This window comes from Lontra canadensis, unplaced genomic scaffold (genome assembly GCF_010015895.1).
Source record: "Lontra canadensis isolate GAN:19392208 unplaced genomic scaffold, GSC_riverotter_1.0 scaffold4, whole genome shotgun sequence".
Classification (NCBI taxonomy): domain Eukaryota; kingdom Metazoa; phylum Chordata; class Mammalia; order Carnivora; family Mustelidae; genus Lontra; species Lontra canadensis.
Window position 1 is genome coordinate 3,842,037 of NW_022630998.1, and position 15,632 is coordinate 3,857,668.

General features: G+C 41.4%; 1 protein-coding gene across 2 annotated transcripts in view; it reads left to right on the forward strand.

Moving 5' to 3' along the window:
- Nucleotides 1-808: 808 nt before the first annotated feature.
- GRAMD2B (GRAM domain containing 2B) overlaps nt 809-15,632 on the forward strand; it is a 111,872-nt gene continuing 97,048 nt past the window's right edge. The window contains exon 1 of one of the 2 annotated variants that reach the window (XM_032844541.1): nt 809-994. In XM_032844541.1, coding sequence (XP_032700432.1) covers nt 870-994 — 125 coding nt within the window. In that variant the 5' untranslated portion in view covers nt 809-869. The remainder of the gene's footprint in view (nt 995-15,632) is intronic. The other variant, XM_032844558.1, reaches the window with a different exon arrangement.

Sequence of the window (15,632 nt, forward strand, 5' to 3'; positions counted from 1 at the left end):
CTCGATTTCATTCCAATACTGTGAGACAGGCCTGGCAGACAGCAAGCTCGGCAGGTCTGGGATCACCTGAGGTTCCAGAGCCAGAAAGCCACAGAGATGGGGCGGGAACCCTCACCTCCTAGCGACTGTTTGTCATTGTGGTGGCCGCGGCGGTGGCAGTGACAGGGGTCACAGCCGCCTGTAAGCCAGCAAAACACACACCCTGAACACTGAGCTTGACTTTGTACATCTCCTTTCCATAAGGATTCCAGAACTCTTCAGGTTACTGGAACCACACGGGCCACCTGAAAGCTCTCATGCACCTTGCCCAACGCCAGCCGTGGCATGCTTGTGGGCTGATGATTTCCTGCACGTGTAAAGGCTTTACAAAGTGCAGTCAAATGCTCTGCCACTGAGCTATACCCCCTAGGCTTTACAAAGTGCATCCACATTCTCCACCCTGTTGCTCAGGTCCAGGGGATCCCAGAAAATTATCCCCACTTTAAACGTTTAGGTGCTGCAAGTTTCTGCACCTCCCTCTTTCACGTCTTTATCTTCTCATAGACTCTTCTGCCTCCAGTCCACAGGGTCGTGAGGTGTTTGGTGTTTGGATTAGTAAACTGACAGGTGAATTTCCCAAACACGTTTATTTTTCCTTTGGAAAAGTGTGGGTAGGAAGAAAACCACTCTGTGTCCTACTTCCATGTTACTCATTAACTGACTTGAAAAAAAAAAAATAAACAGCTTTGGCTAGATTAGGAGTCATGTGAAGAAAGTTTCCTGCAATGCGGGAACAGAGCAAAGCTAAAATGCAGTTTTCCCCATGACAGGGGGGACTCAGAAATGAGCCTCTGAGCTTCTTGCCTGACCTCGTGATCAATACACGCACAATGGCGAGGAAAAGTCAGTCTCCCAGCGACTCGGTCTTCCAGTTTGACATTTCTGGCAGCCCAAGAAAGGCAGGCTCCGAGGCCCCACACAGCTCCACAGACAGCCCCGGCTCTGTGTTTCTCAGGTGGGTACCTCCGTGGGTCGCCCTGGTGGCCTGAGCCACTACACTCGTGTTCCTTGGAGAGCTCTGTCCTCGTCCCTGGAGGCTGCAACCTGCCAAGGGGAAGGAGAAGGCACAGCCTGGGCATTTGGGCCAATGGATTAGAAGGGGGTACGTAGCAAAGAATGTGACTTGCCGAGCAAATACAGCTATTACCACTATTAAGGGAAAATAATGGTGCGTACCTTCTTTAGGAATTTTTTGTACTGGGTGACTGGCCAGCTCTGCCGTTCTTTAATTCTTGATCACTTTCATGTTCTTAGGAAATGAAGTCAAATAGTTGAGCCAAAAAAACCTTTCTTCCGTGTCAGAATTACCTGTGTTATTATCGAAAGAGTAAATTTGGGGGCTTTCTAAATTAATTATCAAAATAGTATTAGCTATACTGTAGGTTCAACTATTTATTGTACAGATGGAAAGCAGATTTGGCCTGATTGAGAACACACTCTTTTTTAGCTATAAATATTAATATCTACATAAATATGACTCTGATAATTACATTTTTTTTAATTTTTATTTTTTTACTTGAGAGAGAGAGAGAGTAAGAGAGCACAAGCAGCAGAGGGAGAAGAAGAAGCAGGCTCCCCACTTAGCAGGGAGCCCAATGTGGGGCTCGATCCCAGGACCCTGAGATCATGACCTGAGCTGAAGGCAGAGGCTTAACTGTCTGAGCCACCCACGTGTCCCAATAATTACATATTTTTAATGAAAACCCATGTTATCAACTCTTTATTTATTTTCACCTCCTAATAATTGTCTAGGAACTTACAAAATGTAGAAATCAAATCCAAGTGGAAATAATTACAAGAGAAAGTTTCTTACCCAACTTTGATGTAAACTTTAATGTTATCCCACATGAACCTCCCAAGTGAAGCCAGAGGAAAGACCTCCACACTAGAAGTTTATGTCTACACAACACCGCAGCCAGAAAGTTGATCATTTATTTTATTTCTTCATCATTTAAATCATTTATACAAAAAGGTGCTCCTCAAAATTATAGCTTTTAAAAATTAAATGGAAACAAAGAAATCCCATTTAATTAAGTTGTGTTTGCATATCAGAATGTCAGGTTACAAAAATCAGTAAAATAATTTAATTTTATTTTACTATATTATTTTATTTTATTTTTATTTATCTATTTGAGAGAGAGAGAGAATGAGAGAGAATACATGAGAGGGGAGAGGTCAGAGAGAGAAGCAGACTTCCCTCTGAGCAGGGAGCCTGATTGGGGACTCAATCCCAGGACTCCAGGATCATGACCTGAGCTGAAGGCAGTTGCTTAACCAACTGAGCCACCCACGTGCCCCAAGTGAAATAATTTTAAGAAGAAGTTTTGGGGATAAAGAGCCTGAATTTATGCAAAATGTTATGTAATACCTTTATTTTCAGGTTAAGTTAGTTTTTTCCATCCATCATGAAAATGAATTTATCTGACTTTCATTGTCTGAGCAAGAGGACAACACCTGTGATTAAAAATGTAAAACCTCTGCATTATTCCCATAATTTGCTGAATTTTGAATGTTTCTCAAGTAATTTTGTCTGGTTAATCCACCTCTTCTGTAAATAATGCCAACTCTTCTAGGAGCTCAAGTTCTAATCAGGAAAAACAAAATTAAAATGTAAAACAAATATTTAAAATATATAAAGTACCGAAAGTATAATTTAAATGAACACACATATTATTTAAATAAATTTAAATAAATAGAATAAAAATAAAATAAAAATCTGCATCAACTTAAAGTCAAGCCTCTTTCAAAAACAGCCCATGCCTACTCTACCTGCATATTAGATATTAAATATCAAATGTCTATATTAGGATCTAGAAATGATTTTTTGTGTGTGTATTGGAACCCATCTAAAACACTATGTGTATCTCCAAACACTTTGAGCACTGAAGGACTTTCAGTGCAGTTGAAAAATCTACTTAATGTGTTATATAGTAAATCATTCCAAATAATTCATGGGAGCATTTAGGCACATGCTGGTTAACTATTTGAGGTATAAAATAAGACCAGGTAAACACTTCCCTTTATCTTCTCAATAAATACTAAGAATTTATGGGGCTGATGTGATATCCTATTATCACTTCCCAAACTAGAAGCAATAAAATGTACTCTGAGATCAACAAACCACTTCAGATAGGCACAGATACAATTTACGCAGTGCTCTTATTCAAACATTCAACACAGATTCACTGAGTGACTGTCATATGCCAGGCTATATGGAGCACACAGCGTACAATCATAAGCCAGACAAACCTAGTCTCTGCCTTCAAAGAGGTTATTATAATGTTTAACATCAAAGACAGGCTAAAACATTATGAATGCATAAACGTATATACCTCTATATACGTAATTCTTATATTAACATTTATTATCATAGGAAACAGTTACAGGACTGAGAAAAAGAACCAGATAAGGAAAACTAACTTAGATGGGATGGCAAGAGAAGGACTCTTCAAGGAATTAATAATTCAGGTGTCTTCCAGGATGAGAAAAGAGCCAACCATGGAGTGACCATGGAAAAGGTCATACTGTCCAAAGGGAGGGAAAGATCCTAAGTCTTGAGGAATCTGGGAAGAGAAGCATCTGATGAAACTGGAGAAGGGGTTTAGGATTCTCTCTTAACTGCAGTGGGAAACCACTGGGTGGTTTAGAATAGGGGAGTCTCACAATGTGGTGTTCCCTTTAGAAGGGCATTCTAAAGGGAACACCACATTGTGAGACTCCCCATTGTGAGACTCCAGAGAGGCCCCTCTCTGGGTGATTTCCAGGTTTCTGCTCTGCTGAGCGATACTGGATCTTGCCCACATCTCCCCATGACCTTGTGTAAGAGCGTCTGTAAGGTACGGGGCCAGCAGACCCATTACTGGGTCACAGTTTATAGGCACGATTAACCCTGCTCATGATGTCAACTTGTGTTCCAAAGTGTTGTGTCATTCACGATCCTACCTGCAATGATTCTGCTGCCTACACAACACTGACATTGTCTGACTTCTTAATTTTTTCTAATCAGAAGCTGTGAAATGGCATCTCAATGGGGTTTTAATGTCCATTTCCCTTATTAATACAAAAGGAGCATCTTTTCAACATGTTTCTTGATTATTTTCATTTCCTCTTCCATAAAATACCTGCTTATAGATTTATGACCCTTTGGGGCAGAAGGCAGGTGGGAAGACAGGATACTTTTTCTTATTTTTAGATAGTTTTAAAAACACTGCAGACCTGGTGATTCACAGACCTGTACCCCTGGGGAAAAAAAATATATGTTTATAATAAAAAAAAAAAAACACTGCAGATACTAATTTTTTGTTACTTATATGTATGGTGTAAATATTTTATTCCGGCATATGATTTGTCTGTTCACATTCTCTGTCATATCCAAGTTCTTATTCTTAATTTATCAATGCCTTATTTTCTTAATGATTTGCACTTTCTGTGACTTGTTTACAAAATCCTGACCTACTCTGAGGTCATTAGAATGTTCTTACCTATTGTCTGCTAAAAGTATGTTTCCTTGCTCTGTCACACATTGCTGTCTTAGTTAGTACAACTTTATAATAAAAGTTTTGCTGTCTGGTAAGACAAAACTCTTTACCTAGTTCAAAAATGACTGGCAACTCTTGGGACACCTGTATGGCTCAGTGGGTTAAGCCTCTGCCTTTGGCTTAGGTCATGATCTCAGGGTCCTGGGATTGAGCCCTTCATTGGGCTCCTTGCTCAGTGGGGAGCCTGCTTCTTCCTCTCTCTCTGCCTGCCTTTCTGCCTACTTATGATCTCTCTCACTCTCTCTCTCTCTCTCTCTGTCAAATAAATAAAAATAAATAAATCTTAAAAAAAAAAAAGACTGGCTACTCTTGACCCTTTTGCTTTTCCATTTAAATTTTAGAATCAATTTATCGAATGAAGACTTATTCTTAGTTGAAATTGCTTTAAGTCTATTACTTAATTTGAGGAAATTAAGTCTACTTCTCCTTATATTGTGTGAAATATACCTGTTCATGCACATAGTATGTCCTTCCATTTATTTAGGCCTTCATTAATATCCTTTGATAAAGTTTTAGAATATTCTACATAAAGACCTTACACATTTTTAGACTTATTCCTACATACTTTACACCACTGTTGCCATTGGAAATAAATACAAATAAATATATATATACATATATATACACACATTTTTTTTAAAGTTTTTTTATTTATTTGACAGAGAGAGACACAGTGATTTATTTATTTTTAGAGAAAGAGAGTGTGTGTACACACACATGCAGGGGCAGATGGAAGGGGAGAGAGAATAAAGCAGATTTCCCATGGAACCCAGTGGTGGGGCTCCACACAGGGCTCCACACAGGCTCAATCCCAGCACCCTGACATCATGACCTGATCCAAAATAAAAAATCCACTGCTAATCAGACCCCTGGAAGTCTATGCCTCTTAATCCCCTTTACCTATTTCACCCATTTCCCTACCTCCCTCCCCTCTGGCAACTATCAATTTGTTCTCTGATTCTGTAAGTCCGATTCCGTTTTGTTTCCTTTGTTTTGTTTTTTAGAATGCACATATAAGTGAAATCATATGGTATTTGCTTTTCTCTGTCTCACTTACCATAATACCCTTAGGTATATCCATGTTGCCACAAAAGGCAAGATTTCTTTCTTTCTTTCTTTCTTTTTTTGATGGCTAAACTAATATTCCGCTCTATGTGTGTGTGTGCATGCCATATCTTCTTTATCCATTCATCTACTGATGGACATTTAGGTTGCTTCCATACCTTGGCTTTTGTAAATAATGCTGCAATAAACAGAGACATGCATACATATTTTCATATTAGCATTTGTGTTTTCTTTGGATAAATACCTAGAAGTGGAATTGCTAGATCTTACAGTAGTTCCACTTTCAATTTTTTGAGGAACCTCCATACTGTTTTCAATAGTGGCTACACCAATGAACATTTCCTACCAACAGTGCAGAAGAGTTCCCTCCTTCCCACATCCTTGCTAACACTTGTTATTTCTAATTTTTTCGATAGCAGCCATTCTAACAGACATGAGGTGGTATCTCATTTTGGCTTTGATTTACATTTCCCTGATGATGAGAGATGTGGAGCATTGTTTCATGTGTCTGTTGGCCATCTGGATGTCTTTTTTTTTTTAAGATTTTTTTTTTTTTAATTTGACAGAGAGAGATCACAGTAGACAGAGGCAGGCAGAGAGAGAGAGAGGGAAGCAGGCTCCCTGCCAAGCAGAGAGCCCAATGCGGGACTCGATCCCAGGACCCTGAGATCATGACCTGAGCCGAAGGCAGCAGCTTAACCCACTGAGCCACCCAGGCATCCCCATCTGGATGTCTTCTTTAGAAAAGTGTCAGTTCAGGTCCTCTGCCCAATTCAGGTCCTCTGCCCCTTAAAAAACCTTTTAAGAGGGTTTTGTGTTTTTTTCTGCTTTTTTTTTTTGTATGAGTTCTTTGTATATGTTGGATGTTAGCCCCTCGTCTGATATATCATTTGTGAATATCTTCTCCTATTCAGTAGGCTGCCTTTTCATTTTATTGATGGTTTTCTTTACTCTGCAAAAGCTTTTTAGTTTGTTGCCCTCGCCCGAGGAGACAGATCAAAGAAAACAAACTCCAAAAAGATGAGGCAGCACTATGCTGGAATGTGGGACCATGGTGGGACAATGGTGGGACCAGCCTAGGCCTCCTCAGACTCCTTCAGTGCTCTGGTTTGGGGATCACCATGGGGATGACCATGGCAGGTCCAAGGTAGCCTTACAGTCACATTCATGCTTCCACCCAGTGGCCCCACTGATTCTGTCCCTGTTCATCTATTGTCCCAGCTGCCACCAGTGAATGGCAGAGGAAATATTGGCCCTTTTTCTCTCTCTTCCCAACAGCCTTGATTTTTCTTAGCCACACTCACTTCCCCCGCTATCAAAGAAAGAGCAGGAGCACTTTTTGGTACCTCAAGAAGAGGAACACTGTAGGCATCATAATATGACCCATTTTCACTAGATGAGTCCATATCCCAGCTCCTGTTCATTGGGATTTGTAGAGGTAAGGGTTATATTTAGAATCTGGAGGGAGCTGAGTTCTGAGAAATGGGTTTTCCTCCCTAGGAGAAGGGATGAACAGGTAACAGTCAAAGAAAGCAGGACTGTGTTAAGAGGATATAGTAGTAGCAGTCATAGTGTCCTAAGCGTGGTGTGGGTGTTTCAGCGAATGGCATACCTCTCTATTCTTAGCGGGCAAGGTTCACTGGCAGGACCTGGGAACTCTGCTGAGCCTCAGGGGAGCTTGAAGAGCAGACTATCAGAAAGAAAAGAGATGATGAAGTATACTAGTGAAATGGGGCTGTGGAAGTTAGAATGAGGAGATAGATGCCTCTCCTCAAAGAGCAACAGGCATCTCTGACAAGAGGGGTAGAATTTTCCCAGCAGGAAAGAAGAGAACTCCCCAGCCTCTAACCTGGCCCAGAGAGAATGGACTTGCAGTTTCTTTCCCAGACTTTGCCAGACACTTCCCCACAGTTTATGTATACCAAGCACTCAATATTCTGTCAGCACACATGCTCTATCCTTGCACCAGGCTTCCAAACATGCTGGGAGCCCTCCCTTGACTGCCTCAAAAATTCCTATTCATCTTTCAAGTTGCACCTCCAGAAAGGTCTTCTCTAACATCTGGGGAGAACTTCTACCTCCACCCCCTCAGAAGTAGCTGCCTTTTTTATTTGTTGACATCCCATCCACTATTAACCACTTATCAGAATGGACTGTCAGGAGGGGTATGGTTTACAAAGTCGGTGAAGCTTAAGCTTCCACCCCCACTTACACAGGCCCCTTCCAAGGCCCTGGGAGTATCCGTAGCAAGCTCCTCAGATAGGCATACCTTTCTGTAAAGCTTTTGGACAATACTCCAACTACCATTATGACTGCTGTCTCTCTTCACTCCGATTTTCTCTCCTATCCAGTGGGCAAGGGCTTTTTTGACATTATGAGCTAAGGGAAAGTTGTTTGGAGATGCATTTCATTTGGGATTGCTGGAATTAATTTATGTGGTTTATCATGTGTGAGTTGTTACTAGCCAACCTGGCTTCCTGGAATATTCCCACCACACATGAAGGGTCAGAGATGAGATCACGATAGGAATATGTCCTCCCGGTACAGTTTATCAGCAGTATGTAGGGAGTGAAAGAGAAACAAGATTCGATATGTATAGGACCAGAAGCTAGTTTCTGGTAAATTTTTCCAGTCATCAGATGTGGTGGACTCTGTCCTCATTAATGCCAACACAAAACAGAAGTTCTCTCCTGTTAGGACCATAAACTTGATAAGGTAGCTGATATCATTTTAAGTACACCAAACTTTTTTCTTCTTCTTCTTTGGTGGTAATTGCATGATTTATCAGAATTTCTGTCTTTATGGGACACAAACCCAAGGTAATACTAAAAACAGCCTTTGCTTTTGTGTGTGTATCATATAATAGACCACATCTTATTTTTATTCTTTTATACTTACGTGCTGATGAAGGAATGGATGTGATTCCCTAGGCATGAATCCGTTAGTGGAATGCATGCTGGCTTCTTAGTGACTACCTGTTAGAAGTTTCTCATTTGGGGTGATCTTGAACATATTTATAGAAAAACTAAGTTTATACAAATGTTTCTCATCAGTGTCCAGTTCATTAAATTTTCATAACACCTAAACCTGTTTTTAAAAAACAATTTTAAAAATTAATAGCCTATGCATTAAGCCTTGACTCACTTGACTCACTTTTTAAAACGACATTTTCAAATGTCATGAAAATTTATTTTGGATGAGCTTATCTTTAAGTTCCTACTTTCATTAAAAGCTTTTTATCTTAATCAGTCAGGTTCATTTACATCCTCTCCTCCCTCCCTCTCTCTCTCTCCCCGCTCTCTCTTTCCTCCATGTCTAATGTAAAGCCAGGCAAGTGTACCTGAGCTGCAAGCTCCAGCAGTTCCCTCCATGGGTAACTATGTGGAGTTGTAAGAGGGCAAATTGGCCAGCCCTGCCAAGAAGTACAGGAGTGATGGATGAGGGCTTCTTTATAGCTAATGGCACAGAAAAAACCTCTACTATTTGCACAGTGTCTTACTTGTGGGAACTTTTTTACAGATGTGACCTTACTAACCTTAGCGGCTTTTGCTGTGGTGGATGGATTATGGTAGTTACTCTTTAGTGCTTAGATAATGAAGAAAAGAACAGAAAAAGGAAAAGCCGTTTTCTGCTGTGGCTGTCTGGCAAAATTAAGCTAACGAAATTAGTTCAGGTAGTGAACACACGGCCAGAGGGGTAACAGAATGGCGTTATCCAACTTCACTGATTAATATATTCACACAGTGTGACTTCAAATTATGTAGGCTATTTCCAAAAAATCAAATCTATCCTCAAGAGTCGTTTAATTCTGTTTCTTCAGCCCACCCAGGGTGACTTTCACAACCTCAGAAGTAGGCATGTGACTCCCTTTGAAAGAACAAAGTTAAGGAGACCTACCCGGAATTCTCTATTCTCTATTGACGCATTATGTGATTCTATGGGTTTTGGTGAAATTTATTTGCAAAAAAGACAAGGGTATTTGTCTTAGGTAATTTTCAGGAATGGTGAAAGAACAAGTATCATGGGTAATTTCATTTAACAAACAGCTATGGAATCCCTTCTATAATGCTGCATGGAAGGAGGACTGCCTGGTATATATCTGGTTTGGATACTTACTCGTGGCATAAACCCTCGGTGCCTCACTTTCCTTGATGGTAAAATGGGGACAATCTTAAGATGGCCGATACTATTAAACAAGACAATATACAAAGTGCTTGGACAGCAAATGTTCTAACAAGGTGATTATAAGGCAGGAGAGAAGATCTACAGAGGAATAATGGTATATTCACTCACCACCTAGAACTCTTAGAAGCTAGAAATACATCCTTGCCTCTCCATCTATAGTATCTGGCACAGAGAAGAAACTCTATAATGAGAAGAGAGCCTTGCAAAGTAAGTAAATGGCTGCAAACCCAGCTCCTGCTTTTAGGGGCTCCAATTTCTGTTGGTCACAGACACACCTGCCGGCTACTATACAAGGCAGGCAATGTGCATGTACTAGGAAGATTGTATTATTAGCCTAACTCTCCAATCTGTAATTTCCCTCAGCATGTTTATGGCTGATCCCCTTGTTGCAAAACTTACATCTAGAAATAACTGCACATTTCAAATGCTTAGTGCCACAAAATAAACCTTACCTAATGTGAAAAAGTAATGGCTGTCACGATGTTCCTGGGGAGAAAAAAAAAAAAACACCTATTTTATTACTTCCAATAAACCCACAGGGACAGAACAATGGGCCATGAATAAGCTTCACTCCAAACACACTCCTGTACAAGGGTAATAAAGCCAGAAGCAGGAATGGTGAAATCATACCAGGGCCTGCATTTATCTCCCAGACTTGTCCTTTGAACGCTGGGAAATACCGGCTATGACCTGGCCAGCTTCCTTGGTCCTATATCTTATTCCAGGAAGCTTCCACTCCACTCATGCATGCGAGTCCCGCCTTTGTACATTCTGAGCTGCCCACAACACTCTGGCAGAGTAAATTCTGTGTGGTCCTTTGAAACTGGACCAAACATCCCTGTCTTTGGAAAGGCTCCCTTGACACCCTTTTCTCGGCTGTGTAGTATCTTTTGTTTACCTCCATGACCACATTTATCACAAGCTGCATTACCCTTGTTACATTTCTTTCTTCCTCACTTTGCTGCCTTATTTCTAACCCAACCATTCAGCACAGTTCCCGGAACAAAATAGACAACAATAAATGTCAGAGGGTGGTGGGTGACAGAGCAGTGAGGAGCTCCCCTGAGATGACAGGCAAACCTGGCCCCTGCTGGGGTGTTTGCTGGGGTGCAGCGGGCCTGGCCCCAGGAAGACTGATGCTCCACAGCACAGTGAGAGCACACAGGGAGGAGCCGGCTCAGTGCAGGAGGGCAGCTAGAGACAAAGCCGAAGGATAGATCAGATCTTCTGACTCACCATTCTGGACCTTCTCGCTGTTCCACAGTGATTGACTATTAGATCTGAACTAGCATTTGCCTATACCGGGGTCCCAAAGGTTTTATCCTTGCAGTTGGGAAAAGAGAGGGGAAGAATTACAAGGAGCCATAGAGGCTGAGGTTTCTGTTTCCATAAATTGAAGGGCACACTTGATTTTAATGTATTTTCACACTGCATTCAGTTTACAAATAAACTAAATGACTGTAAAATTGAATTAAACTCAGCATAAAAGAAAAAAGAATGAAACAAAACATCAGTTTTTCATTTAAGGAATGATCCCCACACACGCTGCACACCTTCCTGACTTCATGCCTCTAAGCTCGCTCTCTCTGCCCGGAGTAACATCTCCCTCCAAGAGCACTAAATCAACGTCACTAGAAATCCGGCGGTGAATACAAGGGTGGCCTATGTTCTTGAATTACTCTCCTCAGAGGAAGTCACACACGGGCAGGATTTTGAGTCTTGCAGAGAGGAGGACAGGTAAACGGACCAAAGGGCAGAAACCCAGCCTCCAGGCCGTAAAGCAATGGCAGAGGAGACGCAGTTCCCAGCACAAAGAAATGGTAATTCTGTGACGTGATGTAGGTGTTAGCTAACCCTACCTCAGTAATCGCATTACAGTACAGAAGTGTCTTAGATGAACAGGTTGCACACTTCCAACTTCCACAATGGTACTTGTCAATTATATCTCAATAAAAATAATAATACTTAAAAAAAAAGAAATGGAAGGTAAGAGGGGAGCTGAGCATGAGGCGAGGGAGTGGCAAAGAGAGAAAGAGCTAGAACCTAACACTGAGGAGTTAGCCTTTTGCTATTCTCTGTGAAAGAGAAGAGCCCCTGTTTCAGACGGCTGACAGAACCCCGTGTCTCTAGAGCACACAGAGGGGTTGGAGAATCAGAGGAAAGGATGCAGAGCCCAGACACACTTTCCTCAAAGCATAAAAATGAAGCTCAGAAGCTGCATTTTGTCCCAAGTTCCGAACAAAAGAAAACACCCTCCAGAAAAAAATACCATTCCTATTTCTCTCCCTGTCAGAGACTGTATCCAACTGAGACAAACTCTAAGTTAGCAGTCATGGCCTCCAATGCCACCTCTGGAGAACAAAAGATACTCTTTTCTCTTTCGTGGCTGTGCCTCACCATCAGCACCCAGGCTCTGCCCGCTGACCCTTGCACGATTCCACACCGCCCAACATCCAAAGGCAAATCCAACTCCAAATCACTCATTTAGGGGAACATGAGGTTTAACCAGGAGGCTCACCCCACAGTGGGGAAGAATGGCCAACAAAGGCTGTATGAGTTACCAGCTGCCTCCCAGCTCGTTACACCAAATCTTCACCTCTTAAAATCATAAGCATCTACTTTCTCATACAGTATCTGTGTGTTTTGAATCTGGAAGTGAAGAGCGTGGTGGTTCTAGCTCAGGGACTCTGGTGAAGTTGCCGTCAGCTATCAACCATGGCTGCAATTATCCAAAGGCTTGACTGGGGCTAAGGGGGTGCATTTCTAACCACACCTGGTGGGTTAGTGTTGGTATCTGCAGGAGGCTTCAGTTCCTCTCCAACTGGAGAGAGGGTTGTTTACAACATGGCAGCTGGGGCTTTCCCCAGAGCAAGTGTTTCTTGAGACAGGACCGTGAAAGACACAATACCTTTAACAACCCAGTTTCTGAACTACACCATCATTTTTGCAATATCTTGTTGGTGAAATAGGTCAGCCCTATGTATTCGGTGTGGGAGGGGACAATACATGGGTGAGAATGCCAAGAAAGAGGCATCATTTGGAGCCATCCTGGAGGCTGGTGACTACAAGGGGTATGGGGGTGACATCAAGGTTGCCACATACTTCTAATCTGAAGGCAGTATATGCTGGAAGGACAGCAGGCTTGGAGTTGCACAGGCCTGTGTTTGTGTTGTGTTTTGGGGTTTTTTTGTTTATTTGCACAGGCCTGTATTTGATCACAATGTTGGCACATGCTGTGTCACCTTAGTCCAGTTACCTCAACTTTCTAAACCTCAGCTTTCTCATTTGTAAGATGGAAAAATAACACCTACATCTGAGGACTGTTTTTGAGGATTAGGTATGGAGAGTGTACATACTGTGGTGAATACTGGAGAATGGTTAACTGTTATAGTTACAAAGTAGGCTAAATGTTACTATAGCAACACAGTTGGAAGTCTTTACCCACACAACCCTGGGTCAACTCTAGGGTTTGTTTGGATTTGTTTCTTTTCCCTCATATTCTTTTTTTTTTTAATTTTTTTTAAAGATTTTATTTATTTGACAGAGAGAGAGAGAGAGACAGTTGACAGTAGGAACACAAGCAAGGAGAGTGGGAGAGGGAGAAGCAGGCTTCCCACTGAGCAGGGAGCTCGACACGGGGCTCAATCCCAGAACCCTGGGATCATGACCTGAGCCAAAGGCAGGCGGTTAACGACTGAGCCACGCAGGTGCCCCTTCCTCATATATTCTTTTATAACTTATAAATGACTTCAAGCTAAACACGGTTGGTAGCAGTATATAAAGCTAAAAAACATGTATTTTTGTTTATATATTTGAATAGATGTAGAAACCATGAAAACTTTAAGATCTAAACTTGACAGCAAGAGCTGTCAGGCTCTTGCATTTTTCCCATATGGCTGAAATCCATACTCTGATGACCTTAAAGAAACCTGGAAATAAGGTAAGGGTGGAGGGAATATACTGCATTCATGAGTTTTCTCAAAATCACAGTTTTTCTGGGAAGAAGTGTGATTATCTCTAGAGAGAAACACAAGTTCCAGTGGTCAAGTGGTGTGTGATGTCAAAATGAAACATTTTTTCAACAGGGCTACTGGTTTATAAGGTTACAGTATGTTCTTTCCTCAGAAATTTGAGAGTTTGGGCTTTGCCTTTGCAAATTTGCCTGATGCAAATTTCTCCACCCTTCATTTCTTCCCCAGTAAGATAAGAGTAAGGACCCTATGAGAAGCTTCTTCATGTGTGTACTCAGAATATTAACTCTCCAAATTTGTGCCCCAGAAGTTTAAGTAGAAAGAGCCCAGGCTTAGCCCTGACAGCCCTCTGGGACCCGGAACAAATCACTGATCCCCTCCTTTTCCTCATCTCACAAAATGGAGAAATCTACCAGTAAGAGGATTTTTTCCAGACAATGGGGAAGTTAAGGGACAGTGGGGAATGAAATGGGGTGAGATAAATAAATATATAGAGATAGATATAGAGATACAGAGATATTTAATTATAAGCTCCTTCTGGGGAAAAAATGAAGAATCCTCTTCAGGGATTACTTTATTCTTATGGTATTTAATATTTATTTTAGTTGCTATCTGATGTGGGGGACTTACCACAAAGCTAATGAAGATGAACTTTTAGGGCTGATCATCTGAATTAACCTCTTCTAATTCAATATTCTCTGTCCGCACCTGATTTTCACGTTTTTTTTTTTTTTTCTTAAAGAAGTCCCCCATATCCTATAAGCTGCAGGCCCTACAAAACTGAATCTGCCCCAGTTGCTGCTCTTAACATAAATACACATTTTTCAACCAAGACCAATTTTCTAATGGTATCACCGGTGTTTCATCATCATCAGTGAGATATTATCCTACTAACAGCTTAACAAATCTATGTAAGAAACTTAACAAGAAACTATTACTATAGTATGAATGGGTATTTCCAAAATGACTGATTCCTGGAATAGATGGAAATACAACGTATCCCCTACGTGCGTGTATTATTTTTCATAATATTCATATTGTCATTTATACAGGATGGTCACATTACATAAACCATGTAATTCATGAACCACATATACTAGAGTATATAACATATTTAATGTAGAATTTAATTTTAGCATAAAACATAGATAAAGGTGGTAGCATATTTTCCTTCTCAAAAGAGAAGAAAAATATTATCAAATATTCTATCTATATTATTATATACTACACATTGGGGGGTTTAAAGAAATATAGATTCCAGAAATCCAAAAGTTGCTGTACCGATAATAATTCCTCTCTGAGGTGAGAAGTAGCATAGAACAGTAGTTAGGAACGTTAGCCCCATAGGGTGCCTGGGTGGCCCCTCCAGTGAGCTTTTGATTCTGGGTTTCAGCTCAGGTCGTGACCTCAGGTCCTGAGATCCAGCCCCACTTGGGGATCAGCTCAGCTCAGTGCAGAGCAGTCTTGTCCCTCTCCCTCCCCCGACTTGCACGCACACACATTCTCTCTCAAATAAAGAAATAAAATCTGGAAGGAAGGAAGGAGAGGGGGAGGGAGGGAGGGAGGGAAGGAGGGAGGGAGGAGAAATAGAGAGCAAGCAAGTAGACTGACATGGAGTCCCATCTCATTGAAGTGGTTCAGCAAGTCTGTACTTCAGTTTTTGCTCCTCTTAAAGAGGGAGTGATAGCTTCTACTTCATGAGGTTCTCATAGGGATTGAATGAGCTGCCCTACTTGTGAAGTGCCTAGAAACCTACCTAGCATAGGCAAGCACTGCATAAATGTTATTTAAAAACACTGTAGGCTGGGGGCACCTGGGTGGCTCAGGCTGTTAA